The 26,196-nt window shown below is 45.1% G+C and overlaps 1 protein-coding gene across 1 annotated transcript in view; it reads left to right on the top strand.

The window, feature by feature from the left end:
• The first annotated feature begins 3,296 nt into the window (after window positions 1-3,296).
• The window catches only part of VPS26B (VPS26 retromer complex component B), a 106,660-nt gene continuing 83,760 nt past the window's right edge, over window positions 3,297-26,196 (top strand). The window contains exon 1 of the mRNA XM_069224451.1: window positions 3,297-3,674. Coding sequence (XP_069080552.1) covers window positions 3,320-3,674 — 355 coding nt within the window. The 5' untranslated portion in view covers window positions 3,297-3,319. The remainder of the gene's footprint in view (window positions 3,675-26,196) is intronic.

Raw genomic sequence — 26,196 nt, 5'->3', positions numbered from 1 at the left:
AAGGGTAACACAATCGCTTCAGAACTTTACAGAGATTTTGCTTAGCCTCAGCCGCTACTCTCTCCTTCTCAGATCCCTCACTCGCAAGCAAAATTTGACCCGCAAATTCTACTCTCGACTTGTCAATGGATTATTGTTCTAGTGCACTTTAGAACTCACTAAATCTCCATCGAAGTTTTCATTCACTCACTTTGACTCAAACTTGACTCGTCTACTTCACTATCAACCTATTGAACCGCACAAATTACGACATAAACCAAGTGTCTCATACACTTATCAATATACTTCGGAGTCTTAGACCACGCAGGGTCCGTACATCATCAACAACCACGTGGACAATTTTGAGCACAAAGCGCCACACTCACGTGAAGTTCGCCGACTTCCCTACTCCCATACTGCGGAGTACGCCCACTCCTACTAAAACATCATCATCTGGCCTAAAATCCTCACAAACATCACAATTCACCTGCGAAATGCATAAGCTGTGCAAGCGCAAAACCTACTTCATTCACACTATCACTAGAACGCCGAGAACATACTCAAACTCCCTTCAGCAAGCTCCGAGATTCCGGGAAAGTCATTTGGTACTTAGGGACACATCATTCCTCCAATTTGCATCATTGAAAAAGAAAAAAAAAACACAAAACCCAATTTATTCAGTACATCTTGCCTACCACCAAACCCTCCGTACCAGGACCTCAAAGGACCAACCCCATCAATCTCTACCAAAACTGTTGATCTTTCGTACCAGGACCCCAAAGGGCCAAACCATCTGTACTGCTACAAAACTGTTAATTATCGCACCCTGTGATCCTTCGTACTGGGGCCCCAAAGGGCCAAATCATCACCTCTGCTACCAAAACTGTTAGCGCGTCGGAGCCTTAATAAGTAAACTTACAAGGAGATGCGCCTAGGTCGACAAACCTTTGGACCACGTTTGGAGACTTCCCAGTACGAAATATTTTCTTACATCATCAACCAACAATATCAATATATAATCAATAATAACAATCACTAATCAATGAACAATCAATAAGAATCAAAAATTTAACACACCATGACCTTTCAGTCATGAATAACCACACCAGTTTAATTGAGTGTTAGGATATTTATTTCCCTATTAGTTACAATCTGATATCATGTCTGTTAATCTCAATAGCAATAAACTCATCAGAAAAAGCTACTGATTAGCATTCAGAGCACAACTTAATCAATCCATAGACTATATTCATTCAATATTTAGGCACATCATTAATATGAATCAACTTAGCAGCGTCTCATAAGTACATGAATCAACAAAGCAAAATCTCAATCATTTGTCTATTTGCACAAGGTATTAGTGAACACCTCAACTAACCTAAAATTAGCATTAGCATGTTGGGCTTCATGCAAAACATTTAGTGAACACGAATTTAGAAAACATCTAAACTAAGGCCTCTATCAAAATAGCATTTGGTACCTAGAAAGAAAAGGCAAACAGACAACCACAATTTGCATTGGATAGTTACCAATCCAACAGATCAGCAAGCAGCGTCAGTCTTCGTCCTCAGGACATCAGTCGATTCACCATCGGCAGAGATAGGACGGGGCAAAGTCTTTCGCATTACGGCAAAGCAAAGTCTCTTTCAAGACGCATAAGATAGCATAGCTAGGGAATGATCACTTCCCTCAGATGGAGGCAGAAGATAATATCAAGCAAAGATGGGCAGAGGATGGTTTAAGGTGACAGGACAACTAAACAAAAATATAGCAACTGGCAAAAGTCCTCTAGCAAAAGTCTCATGGCAAAGGAATGGCAAATGGCAGAAGTCCCGTTTTTTCCTTGGGTCACGCTGTTAAATCAAAACTGTCTAACTATTCCCTAATTCCTCATTGGATAATATTTGGTGCATCTGTATCTCTGTCCAATAATTTGGTAAGCACCTTGCTAGAATTTTCCACAGTTTACAGTTCCCATATCACGGATTGGTCCATGTTATTGACGTCTTCAACGGATGGAATATCAGGTAGAAAATGTTACACTTTGTGCTCCAGTGTCTTCGTTGTCTTCTCCTAGGAGAGTTAACCTTGTACCTGTTACGAATTACACTGTTGCATCTAGCAAGAAAATTGCCTTGAGCAAGCCGGTTCTCATGAGAAAGAATTTACTACGGCTACACACATACAGCTCCTGGAAAAGTACAACTTTGTGTAGTTCAGGAAAAACAGCACACTACACATTAGAAAATGCAATTCAATATGAGACCAGTCAGCTAGGCCCAAGCCCTTGCTAAGTTAAGCCCTTTTCTTTAATTAAGCAAATTCTTAACACATAACCCTAATTATGATATACTAATATAAATTCAAACATTATTGCATAATAATTCAGAATTAACAAGCCTTTTCATTAGTCTCCATATACATTGGTACCCACTCCCCGTGGGCACATTTCAAACTTGTGCATTATTTTCTATGTTAACATATTTTCTATGCAGCTTTATCACTCAATATATTGCACGTTTTCGTATTAATATTGCTTTTAAAGGACACACTCCACCATACTAATCTGCACAGAATAAGCAAACAAAAGAAGAAGAGAATGGTAGTCATGGGACTTATATCTACTGTTAAGGTTCTATTTTGTTTGTTACCTCTAGTTGGATTCTATTTGGAACTTTTAAGTGCTGCACAGAAGTTAAATAAAAGGGTTGTACATAATGCATAATGCTAGCCTGCTGTCTTGACCAAAACAATGTACAATTGTAATTGTAGTATCTGTTATTGAATAACAATCCAGATCCATTCACTATGCAGAGAAAAAAATAATTTCTCATTACTGAACAAAAGTAAAATATTTTGCATATGGTACCCTATTCCAATAAACTATGCCACTGCCCGTAAAATACATATATTTCTTAAATTGACACTACTAACAATACGGGACAATCATGTTAGTAAAAAAAGGTGGGTTTGATTCACTGTGTTAAAAATGTAGAAATTTGCAGCTGTTTAATTCTGATCCAAGCCCACTACTGTGCACAAAAGTGGGTAATTTCTGTAACGTACATCATTACATGTATATAACTGATTTGTTCTACATGACATAAACTGCCACTTAAAATGTCTCACAAGGCAACAAAATGTCACACATAAGCACACTGAAAAGATGGAAATGTCACACATAGACAAGCTGGGAACTTGACAGCTATGGCAATGTCCTGGCTCGCAAACCATCCCGCTATGTTTTCTAGAAATCCTGATGTGCAGTTTTTTGTTGATTATGGCGAGGTCTTTCTTCTCTTTCCATGCTGTCCTATGTGCTTGTTGGTGGGCGAGACGCATGCGCAGCAGAAGCTGTGCGGGCTGGTGCTGGGGCTGTCAGAGGCCGGAGAGGGCTGTAGAGTCTTGCGTTATCCTCGTCGCGGCTGCCGGGGCGGTTCTTCGCTCTCCCGCCGGCCCCGCCAGCCCCGCCATGAGCTTCTTCGGGTTTGGGCCAGGCGCGGAGCTGGAACTGACTCTGACTGACGCCGAGAGTCGCCGACGCGCAGAGCACAAGAGCGAAGATGGTAGAAAGGACAAGTACTGGCTCTTCTATGATGGCGAGACCGTGAGCGGACGGGTCAGCGTCACCCTGCGGAGCCCTGGCCGTAGGTTGGAGCACCAAGGTGTCAAGGTGGAGTTTATCGGGCAGATAGGTGAGTAAGAAGCGATCGCGAATGGATTTGGGTGACACCAGGGCATCGAGACTGAGTTCACCCCTCAAATAAATGAGGGGAGAAATGGGGACTTGTCGGGCTGTCGAGACATCACGATGGAGTTAATGGGCACATAATGTACTGGGGAGAAATCGGGAGTGACTCCCACTAAGAGGAGACATAAAGGTTACGTTCTTCTGCAGATAGGATAAGGAGAGACCAGGTATTTATGGTTGAGGTGTTTATAAGGGGGGCAGTAGGGATTGGTGGGAACGTTTTTTTAATTTTTGTTTTCAGTTTACCAACAATGAATGTACGCAGTCAACACAATTCACACATGACAGGTTGTTAAAATTTAGATGCAAGCGAATATTTTCCCCGACAACGTTTCAAAAGGTGCAATTTCTACATAGCAGTGACAATCTGGAGACCAATCCTGACTATCAACACCCCTCATCATGAGGGTTATCTCCATCAGCCATTATATGTTGCAGATACTTGCTCAAAGCGTTCCTTATGTCTCTAGGATGTGAAGTTCTACAAAGAAGCATAGAATATGTGTAAATAGCCGGCCTGCGGGCCACAGCACTTAGTGCACATATCGTTTCTTCCATTGTATCTAGCCTTGCTCACTGGCGTGTTGTATTTATAATAATGAACCAGTCTATGCTGCCCGTTTGTAGATATTAGTTTAGTTTGCTGACAGCAGTATTCCCAGTTGTAATTTGAAATGCTCTTCACAGTATCTTCAGACTAGCGGTCTCAGTTATGCTTTCGTCCAGTTTCATGACTTTTATTAACATATTATACATCAGTGTGATAGGCTTTCTGCGGGACAATCCAGCTTCTGTCAACGTCAGTAAGTTCCACTCATCTAGTTTCTACAGGAAGGTCGGGAATGCATGTCTGATAGAGCCTCGCTAAATATGGTAATAAAAGATGTTGGGGGGGGGGGGGGGGGGGAGGCTCTGGATCCCTGTAGGCCTTTCTGTGTCCCCACATTGGAGCTCACCTGTGTTGCCTCCTCCATAGAGCCCCACAGAGACAGCTGAAGGCCTGATGGCTTGAAATTAGCTGTTTCGTAGGAGGTGCGGAGCTCCAGTTGTAAGTTGGGCTCGGCTGGCCTGCCATCTTAGCTGCCCAGTGTTGCTGTCACACATGACTGGGTCTGTCTCCTTTATTCCAGCGGAGGCCAACAGCATCCAACCATGCCACCTACCTTTGCTGATGCCCGAGCCCTGTGCGTCCCTGGCCCAGCTTCGGTCGCCTGTTGCTGACTACAGGGGCCCAGCAGTGGGTGGTAGAGACTCTGTCAGCCTGCCATCTTGAATACTTGGCACAGCCGCAGAGTTCTTCAGGGCCTCTATCCTTGGAGCCGCTGTTACCGCCACCATCCAGCCATGCTACTGGCTGGGCCTCCACCCAGATCCAGTGCAGTCCGTTTGTGGCCACGCCCGCCTGTTAGCACCTGAAACAACCTCTTAACAGGTGGCCTGGGCCTTTTGCCCCCTGCAGTCAATCTGGAGGGCGAGAAAATTCGTTCCTGGAATGCTCTCACTCGTGGCTGGTGGGTACTTAAGCCTATAGCGCAGTGGGGTGGGGGCACACCCAGGCCACGTGGGGCCAAACTGCTATGACCTATGGCTGAGGTTAGGGCTGAGACCCACGCAACATAATGACTCCTAAGGACCAATGCCGAGACTAGGCTGCGGATAGCATCTGCGGATCTGCATCTGGCATGGCCCCTTATCGACTGCTCTGGGCCTTTGAGTGTGCAAGATTCCTACCCACCCACTGCTGTGAAGCACCCCTATGATTAATAAGACTGTCTTGACCTAATGTTTCATGGTCACATTATACAGATCTTCCAAAACCTTTCTTTGATCAAGTTGTGCAAGAGGTGTGATTTCAAGCTAGTTACTGAAAAACTGAGAGCGTTAGACATCCAAAATCATTGGGCCCTATGAGTCCAAAGGAAGCGGAAACAACATATCCTATGCTCCCTGCCTGAAGCGAAAAAACTGTTGAATAATCCAGACGATACAACCAGCAGAGAAGCATTTCCACCCCGGCGACAGCTGGGTACAAGTGGCATTTGGCCTGGCATACTGTTCGCAGTCACCGCCAAGAAAATCAGACAAAGAACACTTTGGGAGGCAAAAGAAGACCTAATCACACTGTTGCATAGGCTCTCATTATCATAATGAGGCTAACTGGATTCGGGCAAAGGAATCACCTGAATTGTGGGGAATGGAGTCCAATCCCACACCATGTGACAACTGTCGGCTTAATCCGGGTTTTCCGGCTAACTAGCAGTGCCTCATTTCTGTCCAAGAGTAGGGATGAATGTGGCAACCGGGCACATGACAGAAATGACTCCTCAGGGGAATCGTGGTCAATTAGATCTCGTCCTTTTCTCTCCCTTACACTAGTCTGACACATGCAAAGACCAACAGAGGCAGAGAATGGTTCAATAAGGTTTTTTGATTTAACTGCATCTTAGATAAAATGGCATGAATTGCAATAACTAGGATGATAAAACACACTAGAAGCAAAATAGTGACCAGAAGAGTGAAGCACAAGAACAGTCCTACCAAACTGTCACCTTGCGCAATATATATGGTTCCTACCTAAGCCATGTTAGAGCACAGTGTGATAAGCCCCAATCCGCCTTTCAGGTTTCCCTTTGGGAAGACATCATCCCCCAAACCTGAGCAGGAAGCCTGTTGTCTAGAAAGACACCATCCCCAGGTACGCCAGGGATCACGTAGTCTAAGCAAGCGCCTGTAGCGAAGCCAATCAGCATGCAGTCGTGGTCATCTGGCTGGTATCTCCCTCTAATGTGTATGGGACAGAGAAGTGTTTTTATGATAAAACAGCTGATGTTCTGAGAAAATGTCCCCACTTAAGGATGTGTGTGTTTCTTTAAATGTTGGTGACACAGCGTTGCTCTTTGCCGGCAACTCTATCTGGCTGCAGCCTTGAGGAAAGCACAAAATGAAAAGAATGTCTTTCTAGAAACGTAATGCTTTCCTAGGTGAAAGAATAACTTGATAAACAAAATAAAACAGCACCGCAAATGTGGCCTGTTCTTAAAAAAAAAAAATATATATATCAAAGCCAAATAAAATGTAACTAGGCTAAAATGCACAATCGGAAGGCCAAGTTGCTAAAATAATGTGTCGAAAAACGTGGCTAAAATAGCTGTACAACAACACACCTCCAGAACATGATTCAGGAATCCTTGCGGATGACATTCACATGTGACTGTCATCTGCACCTGCTCACTGTTGGCTTATCATATTGAGGGGGTGATCTCCATTTTCTTTTGCTGTAGATTGTGCCTAGATCCTGGACCCTGACAGAAGCAGGCCACATGAGTCTTTTGTTTTTTTTTATAGTCCTTACGTCTCATCACTGTCTTATCTAACTTGAGGAATTAACATTCTTTTGCAGTGCCATTAAATCTGGTTCCCGAGCAGACTTAATTTCTCCTTTCATCTTGGAGCAGGGTTACAAGATAATTCAGCTTGTTCTGTATGTACTAATAAATCTCTCTTTGACCTCCGGCTGTTTTCCCCAGCAGTGGAAACACATCATGGTGGACCCTCTTTTAAAAAAAAAAAAACATTTACTCAACCCCCTCTAAGCCTGAAAACTATCGCTCTATATCACTGCAACCACTCTTCTCTAAGATTGCAGAGAAGCACGTGAATAGGCAGCTCTCTAGCTTTCTGGAGAAAAATGGCCTCTTGCTTAAGACTCAGTCATACATCATAGAATCTGCCTTGCTGCTTGCCTTAGAATCTGTCGGCTGGATTATGGATGAGGGCAGCACTGTAGCAGTCCTTATGCTGTATCTCAGTGGCAAGTTTATACTGTATATCACAATATCCTGGTCAAGGGGTTCTGGAACTGCAGCATTGGCGGTAATGTGCTGCTTTGGTTGACCTCATTTCTGCAGGGACATAACCTTTCTGGTCTCCCAAAAACCATTCAGCTGGACGGTGTGTTCCTTGCAGCAGGGAGTGCCGCAGGGCTCTTCATTAAGTCCAACCCTTTTTAAAATCTAGGTCCACCCTCTGGTGGAGGTCATTGAGCATTATGGTTTTACCATTATTTCGTACGCTGATGACCTGCAACATGCCTTCACTCTTTCTAAGAACAGCAAACATATGGCTTCTTTCCTCCGGTAATGCTTGGAGGGACTTAAACTACTTAAAGCTGAATGCTGGGAAGACTGAGGTATTGGTCCTGGGCAAGCACCTTAATATCTGGTCCAGTGCCTGGTGGCCTGATACCCTCAGTACTTTACACACTCCCAAGCCTAAGGTAAAAAATGTGAGCATCTGGTTTGACGAAAAAATTTCCTTCAATACCAAGATTTACTGCCCTTTAAGGCAAATGTTTTGGGATGCTGAGTTCTTGAAGAAAATTCTCTGTTTCTTGCCTAAATCCACCTAAACAAAACTATAGTCTGGGCCCTGGGTATATCCATGATGGATTACTGCAATGTTCTTTACTTTGGTGTGTCCCAGTCCAGTCTGAGCAGGCTTCAACGGGTCCAGAACACTTCTACTCGGGCACTGCTTAGGCTACCCAAGCTTGACCCTGTGAGTACCACACTGAAAAAAACTGTACTGGCTGCTGGTGAGACATAGAGTTTCCTTCAGATCTCTGCTATTGTTTTCTTTTTTAAATCTTTTTATTTAGTTTTCAACAGGTGCAAAGCATATCCGAATAAGCATTACATAGTAGTATATCTTCAAAGCACCAAACATAGGAAAATATAACGAACAATCCCCTCCCTCCCTCTCAAACCATCCCCAGACACATGAACCCACTGTTAATTCAAGCAATCCCCAATTCCATTCCTCCTCTATCCACATTGTAATCCCGTGGCCGTTCAGTATTCCGTAGCATATGGCCCTCCTAGTAGCCCACAAGTCAATACTCAACAAGTGGCTATACATCAAGGGAGTAAAATGTCATCCAGTCTCCCCACCCCTTCTTGAACTTCCATGGGCAGCCTCTCCTCATATAGGTCAAGATCTCTGCTATTGTTATAAAGCTTTTTCTTCTCAAGCCCATCTTATCTTCAGTAAATGGTTAAACCTTCTGTTCAGTCTGGGAACTTAAGATCGTCTGAAGCAAAACTGACCGTTATTCCAAAAGTTAAAAGAGCCAGAATAGGAGGGAGTATCTTCAGCCATCTTGCGCCAAAAATTTTGAAATCTCTTCTTGTTGTATTTCGGCAAGCTTCATTAGAAACTCTTTTCAGGAAACAAATGAAAACCTGACTCTTTGGGTCTGGTTAAGAACTATTTAGCATGCCTAGCACTGGGATACCTGGCAAGAAGTAGATTTGCGCTTTATATGTTTTTTTGATGATTATGATTATTATTATTACTGGACTCGTTTTTTTCTGAGTTGACAGTTGCTCTTCCCTGAGGCCATTCCACCACAATTTGTATTCAAGAATTGTGAAACCTCCAGCAGGATTGGAGCACTTTGATGCCTATTACTGATTGAGTTGGATTACACAGTTTGGCCCTGTTCGGTCAGTGTTATGTTTGTTTGTTTTTGGTTTGTTCCAGCCCTGTGCTCCCTAGAAGGGCAGCTCTTGCTCGCTACATGTTATGGGGCCTGCGCCAGATACGAGGGGCAATATGGCACCACATGCCTGGCTACCTTGCCAACCAGAGACACTTTTAGGCTAATCCTTCCCTCCCTTTTACATCCACTGTTCGGGCCACTAAATTACACCTCATGTGTCACCCTGACTGTGCCACAACGCTTATTAGCTCCGGTGGGTCCAGAGGCTTAGCCACTTTTTTTTATCCACTATACCTGTGGACACTACACAATACAATAAATTCCCCTCACTCAACGTATGGGCCTGAATTCACCTAACAAACATAAACAAGATTGGCGTTACTTTGTTCAACAGGACCCCAGTGTTATCTTCTTACAGGGGAGACACCTCCTGGGAAAGGATTGTAATTGAATTGCTCACCCCAAATATCCCCACTGCTTTTGCGCTTGTGCCTCTACCAAGGCCCTGGGAGCAGCTATTGTGTGCAAAGTGGGTTTCTACTCGAAGACACACAGGGTCACCAAGGACAAAGTGGGGAGCTCCCTGACATTGCTCACTCTAAGGTGTTTGTTCCCTCTAGTTGGAAACAGGGTCCTTTGCTACCCCTCCTCTAGAAGCCTTCAGCCGATCCTAAGTTTCTTAGTAATTTTAGGCCTATATCGCTTCGTCCCATGGTTGCAAAGTCCTTGGAGAAAAACGTGAATAGGCAGCTTACACACTTCTTGGAGTCTAACCATCTACTCCATGACTCACAATCAGGCCTCCGTTCTAGCTACACTACTGAGACTACCCTCCTTGAGGTCTGTGAATATATCAAAGTAAACCTAGATTTTAACACCCCAGTCATAGTAATACTCTTGGGTCTTTCTCTGCATTTTTATACTGTTTGTCACGCTATTTGATTGAGAGGTTGGAAAAGCTCTGTATCGGAGACAGTGCCCCAAGTATATCCAGGTGTTTTTTTCTTTCTCCTTTCACCTCTGCAGCAAAGCCCTTGGATTGTGAAGCCTCACAGGGTTCGTCTCTTAGTCCTACCCTTTTTAATATTTACTTGGCACCCTTGGGTAAAATTGTTGAGTCCTGTGGAGTGAGAGATGTATTCTATGTGGATGATACTCAACTACTCCTGGCTTTTCAGGAAAATGCACCATCATCCGTAAGTTCTTTTAAAGTTTGTTTCAGTTCAGTGGCAGACTGGATGAATGCTAGCTGCTTAAAGCTTAACTCTGATAAGACTGAGATTCTTTTTTTTATAACAAGTCCACACCTGACTCCGATCTTTGGTGGCTGTATTGAGATGGATTCTGCCCCCCTTTCCCTTCCTGGTGGTAAGAAACCTCATGTTGAAACTTGACTTGGACCTCACGTTCGAGCCTAAGATTAGGGCACTATCTGCCTCCTGTGGTTTTTTTTTTTATCTGAGGTCCTCGAGAAGGATGCTGCACCTCATTTTTGTGGAACACTGAAAAATGATTGTTCATGCCTTGATTAACTTGAAGTTGGATTACTCAATAGCATGTACTTAGGGCTTCCAGCATTTCTCATTCAGTGTCTTCAAACTATTCAGAACGCTGCTGCTCAGCTGATTTGTATAATCCCTTCCAGGTTCTCGGTATCATGATATTTACTCCATCTTCCCTGGCTTCATGTGAATAAAAGGATCCAGTTTAAGGCTGTCACCATTGCTTTTAGGGTATATAATCATAAAGGCTCTCTCTGCCTTAGGCGCAGTTTCAAGTTTTACTCTCCGCTGAGATCCTTGCTATCTGACAATCTTACACTTTTTCAAACTCCTTGCATACACAAGGCCAGAAGAGGAGGTAGATCGTTCACCTTTCTGGCATCTAGGTTGTGAAATGCGCTTCTTGTTCTGAAAAGCAACCCTTCTGAAACTATGTTTAGGAAAGGTTTAAAAACCCTACTCTTTGGTTCTTGTATGAGCATTCCCTAAAACTTGGGGCTGATCATTTGCGGTAGCCCAGGGGGCGCTGCCTTTGAGATAGCTGTGTGCTTTAGAAATGCATTGTATTGTATTGTACTCAGACTCTAAAACTGCTGAGCATTTACGCTCCCAATCACACACAGTATTCCCACATACAGGGTACACTTAGGGAACAACCGGTTGACGTCCTCATGGGTGGCGACCTTAACCTTGTATGAGACATAGCTCGCAGTCCAGCCTCATACCAAGGCACAGGAGCAATGTCTACCCATCTCTAACGAGAGCTTACAGAGTTGGATTAGGTAGACGCCTCGCCTTATAGGCACCCTGACTCCAGGGATTATTCCTTCTACTCCCATGTCCATACTTCCTACTCCTTTATTGATTATATCTTTCTCATGCACTCCCTGCTCTGCAACCTTGACTCGGTGACCATATCTGACATCTCTATCTCAGATCATACCTATGTGGAATTGGAGTGGGCCAGTAGCACATCTTCCCAGTAGGATTCCCCCCCCCCCACACACACTGGTGTTTTTTCCCTCCTGCCCCCTCTCACCGCTTCTCAGTGATCCGATAGACAAGAAATAAATTCATATTGCCATTGTAGAATACTTTAGTCTGAATTCCCTTCCAGATACCACCCCCTTTATACTCTGGGTTGGGTTCGAAGCCTCAGTCAGAGGTGTAATTTCTATTGCTGGAGCGAGGGAATCCTGATTGGTAGAGATAGGTATCACGACTTGACTAGACTACTCCGGCCAGATGCAACAAGCGTCAGCTAGCGATCCTACAGGGACAGTTGCGAGGGCACACAACTAATGAAGCAGAGTATGCCCTCCTAGCTCTCAAACAGAAGTACTGTGAGGGAGAGGTGACACGGTTGGCTCATTACTAGTGCTCAAACTGCAAAACCAGCTATCCAAAACCCACATCTTTATAATGTGGACGGGAAGACATAAGTTGGGTGACTACTGAAGGGGCCTGACAAAAAGCTTTCAATAAATATTACCAAACACTCTATACATGGTACGAGATCCCACTGGTCCTGATAGACACTTACTTGGGTGAATTTGATTGGACCCCAATTGTTGATCGCTATGCTGAACTCCTCGTCGCCCCATCACCTTAGAAGAGCTCTACTGGGCCCTCAGGGAGCTGTCCCTTGGAAAGACCCCAGGCCCCAATGGTCTCCCTGTCACCTTTTAGAAAACCTTCCTCTCCAGGATGAAGGGTCACATACTGACATTGTTCATTTCATTCACCCAGGACACTGGCCTTACGCCCACCATGGCAGCTGCCGAAATTACCCTTATGCTTAAGTTGGGCAGGTACCACACATTATGGTCCTCCTAATGCTCCCTAGCACTACTAACCTTAGATGCCAACATTTTGATGAAAATCTTGGCTAACGGGCTTGACTAGCACCTTCCCGGTCTTATTGATCCGGACCAGACCAGGTTGACTTTATTCGCAGTCAACAAGGTGCTGATAATGTGAGTCAGATTACTCACCAGGTTGAAAAGTCACATCATCCGGCTTGCCTTCTCTTGTTGGTTCCAGAGAAAGCATTCAATAGGGTAAGCTGGTTCTTTATTCACGAAGTCTTGGGCAAGATTGGCCTAGGCCATTGAATGAAAGCTAAAATCATGGCGTCATATTTGCCCAGACAACCTGCATCCATCTTAACGAGCAGCCCACAAAGCCCATCATATTCACCAGGAGCATCGCTAGGGGTGCCCACTATCATCCCTGTTTTTTGCCCTAGTAGTCGAGCCCCTAGCCATTACCATCTGATGCACAGCCGCCATCTCTGGTTTTCCTTTTGGTGGGCAGTCCCATAAAATCAGTAATCCCATAATATCAGTCTCTTATTGGGCAACCTGCTCCTTACTCTCACTCATCCTGCTACCTCTTTACTCGTGGTAGTCCACTGTTTCGTTTCCTTTCTTAGGTTCTCAGATTATCTGTAGTTAACTTCCTAAGTGTGAATCCAGCTGGTCAAGCAGGGCCAGCCACATCATCAGTGGCAGCAGTCAGGTGGCAATTATTTTAGGCAGAATTTTATTATCAATGTTAATTAGGAATAACGGCTTGTATGAATCACACAGGCTCGGGTCCTTTCCTGGCTTCAATAGCGTTATTACAATAGCATCCATAGGGAGGTGACGGGGGGGCACGTATTGGGGCGAGGGGGAGTTCCTCCATGTGAATTTCTGAATTGCTTCAACATATATATTTAATAAATAAATGATGTTCCAGCAGCTCTGCATATTTCTTATAGCAATCCCCAGGCAGTCAATCACCACCACAATGCCTTCCCATTCTTCAGGTCCTGTATAGCTATTTTAATTTCTTTTACCATGATAGGTTCACACAGGACCTCCCCCTCTGCCTGTTCTAGCCACACCAGTGTGGCCTGCTCTAAATATCTGTTGCTATGTGCTGAATTGTTTCATAGTGTGAATCGGAGTTTCAGAAAGTAGTGAACAAACTTATTGAGAATATCAGTAGCCTTTGCCCTCATCTGGCCTCTGTATCTATGCTATGTGATCAGATATCCATTTTGGCTTAAGTTGCCCCACCAGGGTTTTTTCTTGCCGTTGTCCTTCTCCATATCATCTGGTAACATCATATTTTTTCGAAATAATGACTTCCCTATCTGCTTCTTTGTAAATTCTAGTAGCTTAGAGTGTATTAGTGCCTTAGTGTCCAGGCTGTGGTCATGTTAATATTTGCGTTCAAGAGACTGGAGTTCACGTTCTAGTCTGCCCCTTCCTTCCTTCAGTATGCTGTTACCATTGGAATTACAGTCCCACTCTGATTACTACTTTAAACGCTTCCCATACAGCGCCAGCATCCTTTATGGAAATCATGATTGTATAGCGTGTCATATCTCTTCTTGGTACAAGGTGTCCAGTATCTTTATTCTCTGAAATCGTTATAGGCTCTGCATGCTGATGGCAGTTGGAATATGCAGTGTTAGGTGTATGGGGGTATGGTCCGAGTATGTTCGGGGAAGGTGCTCTGCTCCCTCCTTCCAGTCCACCATATCCTTAGTACCAAGCTCAAATCTACTCTGGACTGCTTACCATGTACTGTGGAGCTATAGGTATAAGTGGGGAAGGAGGTGGGAGACAGTTAAGGAGGAAGAGGCAGGGATAGTGTTCTTGGGAGACATAACACAGGAATTAAGTAAATTGATGAGTGGGGACTGCTCAGGGGTGACTGGAGGGCAAGGTGCAGATCATCAGGCAGAGAGGTGTGATGGAGGAATCAGGCTTTAGGGCCCCAAGGTAGAGTAAATAGAAGATAGAATAGTGGGGAGAAAATTGGGATCTAGGCGGCAGAGGCATCAGGGTGAAGATCACCTGGCTGAGTAGGGACCAATAGAAATCAGGGTCGGTGTAGGCAGTATTAGGCTGGAGTGCATGGCCAGATCAGAGACAAGGAAGAGATTGCAGGTGGATGTGAATGGCATGAAGAAGTTGTTCAGTGGACAGATAGAAGGTGGAGGTATCAAGATAGATTATGTGCCCTGGCCAGATACTTGCGAAAGGAGTCGGAGTAGGTAGCTATGTAGGTGGCATCAAGATGGTGTTAATTGAGCTTATAAGTGACCAGAGGTAATTGTGGGTTTTGTAGAGCTCGAGGTACAATAGGAACATAGAAGACCCCAATAATTTACATGAGATGTAACCTCACAGGAAGTGACATCACAGGAAATGACATCAATTGACCATTAATCCTTAGGCATCGTTGAAGCAACATTGAAAGGAACTACTTTCCTAGTGTGGATATCAGTAAAATGGAAAAAATATCAATAATACTCTTAATGAGTTAAGTATATTCCTTTTAGAGCCCTATTAAGTAGCAATGTATTGCCTTAAACAAACTAGGTGGAAAAGCTAGCTTATTTATCTCCAAAACTAATGTAATTACTGTGATGTTCACTAGTTGTTTCCAGAGTATTGCATTATTAAAATTTCAAGACAGATTGTCTCAGAGCTACACGGCAGGTCTTTAAGTGACTCCACAAACCTTCTTTAATGCCAGTAAAATGAAAAGATAAGGAATTAAATTTTCAACAGGCATTGGGATCAACACAAACGGATACATGCTGGATCAGGTATGTGAACTGCAAGTGCTGCAGCAAAGAACAAAGCACAGATTGCAAGAAATAAGCAAGAAACGTCAAGGATGCCCTAAGCAGGTCTGGTGGGTTATATATTGGTAGACAAAAGCACCAAATGGTGGACGATAGTCTAACACTGAGTGTCTAAACAGAGAAACTGCTCTCAAATTACATTTTTAAGAGATACAAAAAGTGAACTTAAAGATATAGAAAAGGGACAACAATTTGTTGTAGGTGGGGAAGATAAGCTACCAAATGCTATACTGAGCCAGACACTAAACAAGCAAGTAGAAATTTAAGGCAACAAAACAAGTTGAGGCACACTCCTCCACTTCCCAACCACACATTCCCTATCCTGATTGACTGGGGTCCCTGCCGCCGAACTTGAGGATTATGTGAGTATCAACTCCATATCTGGAGACTGGACAGCGGTCTGCAGGGTTATGATGGTATGACTGTAAAGGAGGGAGGGATGGTGGGTTTACAGGGACTTTAATTTACACAAAGATATAGGGAGTCTTTCTGAGTGAAGCTTTAGCCAAACCCTTTCTCCAACTCTTTATCATTTAAATATCCTCACTCACTACCAAGTGGCTTTGTCTTTTTTTTGTAGATTGTTCTTGTTTACCCACAGTGAATTTGAAGGAGATGAATCATCCTCTCACGCACCGGGAACCTCTTTTCTATTCACTTATATTGTGTGACATGTAACACTGATCATTTTTGTACACTGTTGTCTCCATATCATCCAGATGTTGTACCTTGATATAATAAAGAATTGAGATAAAAATGCAACAAAATAAGCAGAGTGTATTATAGTACACTCTGTGCAGTTTACACCTGTAAAAAGAGGCAATCCTGCAAACTGGAATATGTATAAGTTGGGGGAGTTTGTGTTTAACTTGCTGACTAAAGCTACCAAAATCCCAGAGATTTACATTTTTAAAAAGAACAGACAATTGCTAAAATCCCAAGGGTACAGAACCAAGCCGCTCCACTCATATTTATCCTAAAATATAATATTCTTCCCTCAGGTACGTCCTCTGTTTTTTTGGTTAGAGATAATTGAATGCAAGACTATTGCAAGACCCTTTCCATCATCAACAAGTACCTCCTCCTCCTGTCCCAGGCTTCCTAACCAAACACATTTAGGCCTTCAAACCTTTATAGCAAGATCAGCCTCCATGAACTTTCTGACAACCTATTGGTATAGGCTCAATGATTGACAAATCACTCCATGTGCATTAATGTACTCTATGGCATGCTGCCCCCTCCTCCCCCCCACAACAAACTGACCCCTTCTTCTGTATGCTCCATTGCTGTTTGGGAAGCTACTTCTAACTGTACAGTGGAAAAGTAGCAATTTCGCAGGGCCTCATTATCACTCCCTGAGTTATGGGATTATTTGGTGTGGGAGGACACAAACACGTACTGTGCCCGTCCTGGCCAGTCCATTGTCATTCTACATATGACAATGAGCTGGCTTACTGTGTGAGCATGTTCAGGCTTACTCAATGTATACAAACCCTAAGTCTGCACTAGTCCTTTGGGTTGAGCACCAGTGGCCAAGTCATTCAAGTCAAGGGTGGCAATTTATCTACAGAAAAATAAATCCCAGCAGCTATCCCCAGCCATGGCCCATGAGTCAACTTTTTGTTTTTTTCAGCTCCTTGCCTATATGAACCTGACCCCTTTCTCTGGGTATCCCAGCACTTAAGTCTTGCAGAGTGGCTTATTTTCCTTATCACTTCACTTGACACTTTGCAAGCACAAAGACATCACAAGATGTCTGTTGGGGATCGAGGGACAAGTAATCACAGAGTGCATTTTTTGCGTTTACTTACTACCTCTCCTGAATCCATGACAAAACTAGAATGACTGGATAAGGTGCCTATGGGATATGATTAATGTGACACTGTATTTAAGGTCCAATACCTTTATGACCTCCTGGAGTAAGTCCGTTTTCTTTTTTAGAGAGACAAGTTTCCTAAATGGAGAACTCATCCAGTTTACAAGGAATGGTCTTAAGATCTGAAGCAGCAGTTGTAAACAGATATATCTACCACCTATGGTGATAATTAACCACCTACTGCCCTAGTCTCAAAGTAAAACTCACTATTTACTTATGCCTTTTTTTCCGTTAAAAAAAAATATTGGAAGGGGTGGCGGAGCCAAGATGGCAGCGAGATAGGAGTGCAGCTGCAGAGCTTCACCATCAAATATAGGCTGCACGCTACCTGCGCCAACAGCGTGACATGGAGGAGCAGGGGGGCGCTCTCCGGAGACTCAGTGTGACGAACCGGAGACCAGCGGCCCTAACCAAGATGGGGGGGCTGCGTGAATCACGGACGAGTGGAGCGGACGGCTGGGCAGCGGGAAAGGTCAGAGGGGCCTGGAAGACACTGCACGGAGGCTCACCGTTCCCTCCTACCCCCCAGTGGCACGGGAGGAGGGGTGAGGACTTACAACGATGGGCCCTTGCGGAGGCCCTGAGCCTGGAACTGCTGGAGGGTCTGAATGATAACGAGGAGGAGGAGGAGGAGGAGGAGGAGTAGGCGGAGGCGGGAGACTTTCCATTGTGGAGGGAATGACCTGGGCCCGGTAAGACTGGAAAGAAGCATCAGTGGTGGGCTGGTGAGTAGAAGGAATGTCATGCAACGACCTGGTGATCGGTGGCCCCAGGATGACGATGACCGCATGGGTCGCAGATGAACGTGGTAACCGAGCACTGTAGCATTGTGACCTGCTGAGAACCCCCTCCTCCTACCCCCCCATACCCCTCCCCCCAACCACCTGGATCCAGTGACACGGAGTGGAGGCGAGGACTGCCCGGGAGGGCGTTGTCGGAGCGTGAGACAACCGAGGACCTACACAATGGTATAGACGGAGTGGTGCGCCGCCCTTTGTCACGGTGAGCACGGGCCCTAAACTGGGGGATTCGGGCCGAGTTCCTGAGAGGGGAGGCTGCCTCCGGTGGTAAACCAAGCAACAGGAAATAGGACCAGAGGAGATCCCAACTGGGAGAGAGCTGACAGAGAGGCCAGTGGGTCCCCTTGGAGAACACCTGGACGCAGGTAGAGCCGCACAGTAATAGTGACTTCACAGATTCTGGAGGTCTGACATGGACACCTTCAGCGTCAGACAGTTAAAATCATCGGCCCCCCCCTCCTGATTCTGGCCCCCCACCACTGGGATGGGATCTACAAGGAAGAGGGAGTAAATATCCTGAGCGCGACTGTACAGAGAGAGTGGGAAACTTGTGGTGGAGTACCCGGTGAAAGCTGCACAGGCCGGCAGTAGGTGTCCTGCACAAAAGAGAGATGGCAGCACAAAGGCAAAGTAAGAAGGAGGTCAACTTAAAGGAGCTCTTAGCAAAAACCCCAGCAAAGAAACAGGGGCAAACCCCGGGAGTGGCACCAGAAGGCATAGGGCCCAGCTGTGGTGAACAGGTAGAGGAGGACACCACCCCAATAACAAAATCATTTCTGGAACACTTGTTTGGGGGAGTCAGGGAAGGCCTTGCTAGTCTTAGGCATGCGATCACCACCACAGCCAAAGAACTTAAGAGAGAAGTAGAAAAGACAGTGGACACGGTGGAACGCAATCAAGATGCACAGGCAGAAGAATTGGACTGCCACAGGCAGGAACTTATCACATTTCAAGAAAGCAATCGTGAATTGCAATTCTGACTGGAAGATCTCGAGATTAGGTTGCGGCGCTCTAACATACGTATTAGGGGAGTCCCTACGCAGGCGACGCCGGGGTCTCTGGAGGACTTTGTGATACGCCTGTTTCGGCATGTTGCACCAGCAATCAAAGACTGAGATATACCGGATCGCACACACAGAGCAGGCCACCCGTTTAGGGCTCCAGGACAGGCACAGGACATACTTCTGTGTCTTCACTATTACAAACAGAAAGAAAAAAATTCCTGGCAGCAGTCCGTGACTTGAATACAATAAATTTTGAAGGCCACAAAATATACTTGTATCAAGATCTCTCACCACTAATGCTGCATCGCCGACGAGCATTGCAACCAATGACGAGCCTGTTCCAAGAGAAAGGAATTTGTTACAAATGGGGTCACCCTTTCAGGCTACAATTTGTCTTGCAAAACGAAATGTACATTGTTCGAACTCTGGAGGAGGCAGAATCTGTCCCGGACATGAATATGGAGCAGGGCCGGCCCTCCTCCAGTGACCTAGACCGAGCATCACAGGTGTACACTGGAGGGCTGGGGCGCACGATTCGGCAACGCAAAGGAAGAACCCATAAACCATCTAACAAGAAGAGCAGGAAGGAGAGAGTGGATTTGCTGCACAGTTTGCGGAATCAAGAGAGTGTCTCCTACACAGAAGCAGATCCATAATGTTTGGTGGAGTTGATATACATGGGGGAGAGGGGTGGTACCGATTGGGGGGACCACCCCATCTTTGTCTTTTTCTTCCCACTCGGACCCCACACAAAGGAAGATCGGGATTCCTAGACGGCCCCATGCGAACACTTACAATTGAAGCAGAGAGGCAGATGGATGACGGCGGAGCCCCCACAAGATGGAAGACGACAAGACCGAGTGCAACCTGGTACAGTGAGATGTACTCTCCGCCCCCTACTGGATGTGGTGTAGGTCCGAGGCCAGGAATTTGTTTTCTTTTTGGTCCTTGGTTTGTACTGTTTGTTATGTTGACTACTCAAGCCACACCTTACTGTTGGATTCTAGTAAGAAAACCGCTGATCACTACTTCAACTAGTTGCAAGCAAGATGCCCAAGGTCACCCCCATGCTAAGTGGTCCTCACACATGCATGTCTTTTGAGGTAATTAGTCTCAATGTTAGAGGCCTTAATGCTCCAGTGAAGAGGCGAGCCCTTCTCTCATATCTCAGGTTATCTAAGTTTGACATGTGCCTGATACAAGAGACACACTTGCTGCGAGCGGATTGGAAAAGGTTGAAATCTCAGTGGTTCGACTGTAGGTTCCATTCCTCAGGGCCGGGGAAGTAGGGAGGGTGGCGATAATACTGGCTACACATTTCCCCGGGAAAGTGTTAGGTATCCAAGCGGAGAGGAATGGCAGGCTTATTTCCTTACATATACGAGTACAGACTAACGGTGGCCTGTATCTATGGCCCTAATCAACGTCATGAACTGTTTCTCCGAGAGGCCATCGGACAGGTGCTCACTATAAAGAACACAGATATCCTTATAGAAGGTGACCTTAATGTAGTCCCCAATACCCTCATGGGCAGATCGGCACAATGTTATGGGCAGGCGGGAGCATACTCTGTAGGCTTTCGACACTGTTTACAGGAGGGGTTAATAAATGTATGGCGCACTAATAACTTGTCGCTTAGAGAGTATACATTTTTCTCAGCTGCACATCTGACATATGCGAGACTCGATCTTTTCTTGGCCACCTCCGGTCTCCTACACATGATTACGCAGACAAAGACTGGACTAGCGTCCCTTTCTGACCATGGCCCGATTACACTGCAATTCACAGTACCGGCTCCGAGACAGGGACCTAGGTTATGGAGACTCAACACTAAACTTCTCACTTACATGGAGGTAGCACAGAAGTAAGGGACACAATTAGATCTTATTTGGCCCTTAAAGATATACCAGAGACCTCAGTGGTTGGGATATGGGAAGCCCTGAAAGTGGTAGTGAGGGGCGAATTTATAGCCATTGCTGCATGCTTTGATGTCATTTAGAAGGAGAAGTGCCAGCATTTAGAAGCCACGGTAAAACTGGAAGAGAGGCTTAGGGGAATGGGTGCTGGGGACGCAAAATGCCATTTTGGACTGGAACATAAAGAACTAAAAGCCTTAGATATGGATGTAGCAGAGCATGCCATGTTGCGTACCAAGCAAATGTATTATGCGGGGGGGGACAAAGCAGAACAGCGTTTGGCCCATCGACTACGTGCACAAGCAATGTAGCGATGGATCGATTCTGCTGGAATTTGAGAAATGTTATGCCTCCCTTTATGCACAAGAGGGACTGAAACAATCACAGGTTATTTGGATACGATACTCTTGCCCCAACTCCCACAGTCGATAACTTAGAGCACTGGACAATTGTATCACCCCTACTGAAGTTTTACTAGCTATGCACCACCTCTCTGCGGGAAAGGCACCAGAGCAGAATGGGTTTGGAGTAGAATTTTATAAAATATTTGGGTACCTTTTAGCACCCATATTGGCACAGCTTTTTAACCATTTTACGATTACTGGAACACACTCCCTCGATGCACTTAGGTACGATCACGGTTATTCCAAAACCTGGATGGGACCCAGCTCTCTGTTCGTCCTATAGGCCTATCACGTTGCTTAATGTGGATGCCAAACTTTTCACTAGTGTCTTAGCAAACAGGCTAGGCCCTTGCATGCAAGGGTTGATAGATCCCCACCAGACCGAGTTTATCCTGGAGAGAACCTATGCTGATAACACTAAGAGGTTATGTCACCTTTTAGACAAAGTGCAACGAGCCCACATACCGTCCTTATTACTGTCTCTTGACACAGAGAAGGTCATTGGGACTTCCTGTTCACGGTCCTACTCCACTATGGGTTAGGCCCGAGATTCTGCAAATGGATGCTGTGTAATTACACTTCCCCTCAGGCCAGGGTGAGCGTTAATGGCGGCCTATCCACCACCTTCCATGTCACCAGAGGGACCAGGCAGGGCTTCCTGCTTTCGCCCTTGCTGTTTGCCCTCTACATGGAGCCCTTTGCAGAACGCATACATTTAAACCAGAATATTCACAGCATCCTGATGGTGGGCCAAACCCACAAAAAAGCACTATATGCCGATGACGTTTTGCTCTATTTGTTACTGCCAAAAGTGTCACTCGTAGCGGTGCTGGAATAACTGGGCACCTTTGGAGGTGTACCTGGCTTTTAAGGCTAACTTGTCTAAATGTTCTATTCTCAATTTAACGGTATCGGAGACAGAAGTAGAAGTGTTGAGTCCCGCCTTGCCTTTTGCCTTGGCCAAGCAAGCAGTTAACTATCTGGGCCTCCAGATCTGCACTACCCCAACCACTACAGCCCAACGTAACTACTCCGCCTTTCTGTGTGAGGCGCGGGACGCCCTGGCCAAATGGAAACTCTATGGACTCTCTTTGCTGGGCCGAGTAGCAGCCATAAAGCTGACCCTTCTACCCAAAGTGTTGTTCATTTTGCAAACACTGTCACCTCCTGGAGTGCTCGACATTATAAAGAGGCTGATCTGGGAGTTCATCTGGGCGGGGGAAAGGGCAAGAATGGCACGGGCACAGGCTTATCTCCCACAGGTGGAGGGAGGACTAGGGTTCCTCATTTGGTTAGCTATTACCAGGCTGCTCAATTACTATACTTACTGGAATGGTCACAGGAGCGCACTGAGAAGCACTGGTGCTTTATTGACCAGGCAGTGGCAGGACAACACAACATATCTGGAAGATCCCATGGCTCCCTCGGTTACTGCCGGGAGTCTACATCTCCCCCCATCCTGAGAGCCACGGTGGACATCTGGGACAGGGTGCAGACACTTTAGGGCGTGTCCTCTTCCATATCTCCGTAAACGCCGATTACCAGCAATCCTGACTTCCCCCTGGCTCTCACAGGAGCTTCATTCCAGTACTGCCAGAACTCCAGTTGTACAAGAATTGGAGACCTCTTTTACGTCCGAGGAATTATGGATTTTAATTAATTGTGATCGGCATATGGCCTCCTGCAAAAAGCCTACTTGACAATACCTAGCAATACGACATTGGGTTACCTCTCCAAGGATTTGACCACACGCAAGCAGGCCTCTCCTCCCCTTTGAGCAGTAGGTGTTAACGCGCACAAATGTGAAGCCTCATATCTGACATTTATGGCTTTTTGACCACACATACACTTTTGCCTCTGACGCCTACAAAGCGCAGATTGGAAACAGAATGCAGGGGTTCATTTACAGACAGGGAATGGCGGGATGTGCTACATCGTGCGCGAGTGACATCCCTCAATATGAACACCAAAGAACCATTTTTGAAAATAGTGTACTATTGGTACTTCACGGCAGCACGGGTCGCCTCCTTTTGGGACGACATATTAAATGTTATTGACGAGGTCTGTGACACCGCAATACCAAGATTCTCTAGCTACGTGCTGCTAGGGCTTCCGAATCCGCAGACATACCTCCTCAGAAGCCCGAAAGGCAGAGCTATCACACTGGCACTCGGAGCAGCTAAACAGCTCCTTTTGGCTCGCTGGGGTACCGAGGTGATCCGCACCCATAATGACTGGCTACACAAATTGTGGGATATATTGGGAATGGTGAAACGGACAGCGGTGGCTACTGGATCCCTACCCACTTTTGATAAAACATGGGGCCCCTGTGTTTTCTACCTCTCCAATTAATTTAGGGAACTGACATGACCGCGTTACTTCCCCATCCTACGCCTGACTTGCTCGGGTGCACACGTCACTGTAACAAGATCCACTGCATAAAGATGGAAGGGTTTGCTATAAGGGATAGTGATGAACTGATTATGCGGTAATAGATAACTATAGGTGCAGCTGTGTTTGTCCTGTTTTGCAGGTTCTCTATTTTCTACTGTTTATATTTTAACTCCACCGGCCTGTGGTTGTAGGTGGTGCTGTTATATATCCCTATAAAACCTAATACAAATTTTTTAATACTCAAAAAAATATTGAAGAGCTTAAAAGAGATCCAATACAGGTAGTGACTGCTCTTTAAAAAAAAAAAACATACAACAAACAGAAGCACATTGATAGGACCCCTAGTAAGATGAGCAATTCGCTTGAGTGGGCAAACAACGACCTGTGCATTTTGGCAATGGAAATAGGAGACTTTACGTATAATCATGGCTTTACCGCTTTACCCAGATATGCTGGAATTAAAGGCGGTATGATAAATGTGAAGAGGAACAACAAGATGGCAACATTTTAATGGGAAGTGTAGGCTCTAGGCCTTGCCATCAGATCACTGCCAATCAAAATATGTTTCAGGAGCCATGGTTTATAATTCTCAGGCTTCCTATTCGGCTAAACTGTGTGCTCTTTGGCAACCACTTTTAGGAAGGAAGGACTCGTTTTATAACAATCTAAAAACTTTTAGTGTGTGTGGGGGGGGGGGGGGAAGCAAATGCACTGAATATTACCTTACGGGACTATGGGTTTCAGCAGTGCCCAGTCTCATCATGTCTTCTCAAAACCATAATAGGGTGGTAAAGTTTTATAGTATGCAGTACTGTGTTTACATTTCAGGTCTCCTCCTTTACAAAAGTATCATAATCTCTGAGTGTCTCAATCCCCAGATCTGACAATATGTGTGCACTTTGGATCAGGCTTAGTCAACAACATAAGTACCAAAGCCATGTTTCCAAGATATGCTTCAGTAGGGTGAATTGTGCAGGATCTCTTGTCTACTGCAGCTCCTCTCTCTAACCTTACAATAAAGAAAAGCAAGCCACCAGGCACCTTTTTACAGCCTATAGAGGGCTGAAAAACAGAGAGAGGTGTACCCTGCTAGGAAGCTCAAATTCTCTTGATGATCCTTTTGTGTGCTTGCCTTGAGAACAGCAAAGTGCCGGACATTTGGTGCTTTTCCTACCAAAAAGTGGGATAAATCAGCAGAAGGTGGAACAGGAGACCACCGTAAAGCTTGGTCAGGCTGTGAGGCTCATGGGAGGTGGACCATGACTGTGATGCCCAGGGGAGGAGAAATGCCAATTTTAAACTTTTTTTTCAGATAAGAGTCGCACTGGAGCATATGAGGGAGAGATTTCTAGTCCTGTGCAATTGAATAAACGGATCTGCCTCCAATATGTGCTCTTTTAAATTTAGACTGGCAAAGAAACTTGGTTGAAACAGAGTATTGTATTCTGGAATAAATGTAAGGTGTACGGTGCTGAAGAAAAAGGACCTTTTTTATACAGTGCACAATGACAGACAATGCTTTACAGATAGAGCATTTGGTAACAGGAAACCAAAAGACAGCTAAAAGGTGAGGGAAAAATTTAATAGCGATGGTGCAGTCTCAAGTGAAGAGCCTAGCAATGTTCTGAATGATTTGAAGGGTACTAAACCAAAAGTCAGATGCCCCAAGATGGCAATTATTTGTATAATCTAGTTGTGAGAAGATAATTGACTGTACAACAGCCCTATGGGTTATTTTGTGTTGCATATTGATGTAGCAAAGCAAGTGTATGGAACACATTTAATCTGTTCAGACAAAAAGAGAAGATACTGGAAAATTAAGCAGAGATTTTTTTTCTGACTTAATCAGGGTGGGCGATTGTCCCAGCTTCACCGGCCACCAAAGAGAACACCATATGGTGTGAGAGACACTAAGATGAGAACCCCTTGATTTGTTGCTATGAGGTTTTAATGAGTTTGTCTTCGTTCAGAAAGCAACTGCTAGCATGCAAGTCTAAAAAAATTCTAGAGCAGAGACCAGATCGTCATTGAGAAGTGATGATTTGCATGTCAATATGCTTAGGCTTTTCATTCATGCATGGGCATTGTATCCCAAAAGCAAACAAGTCCTAAAATGGCTGCTGCCACATCTTTGTTAATGTGGTGACAACCAATCGGATCTTACATAGAGATCTGATGGCTCTGCAGAGCCTCAGTGGTGTGAAATAGCTGTATTTTTAAACCTTGATTTCTCAAAAACACTTAATAGATTTAGACCAAATCACAAAAAACGCGCTTTCAAAATGTAGCTTTCTGTCAAATGTGGTGTAATTCCATTTAGTCACTTTATAGCTGTGTCAAATGTTCCCATGGAAAGGGGAAATAGATTAAAAAATAAACATGTTTTGGTACCCCACTTTATTCTCCGCCTATGCTTGATGGG

Source organism: Pleurodeles waltl, chromosome 3_1 (assembly GCF_031143425.1).
Source record: "Pleurodeles waltl isolate 20211129_DDA chromosome 3_1, aPleWal1.hap1.20221129, whole genome shotgun sequence".
Taxonomy (NCBI): domain Eukaryota; kingdom Metazoa; phylum Chordata; class Amphibia; order Caudata; family Salamandridae; genus Pleurodeles; species Pleurodeles waltl.
The sequence above is the reverse complement of the archived record's forward strand: the minus strand, read 5'-3'. Positions and strand labels throughout refer to the sequence as shown.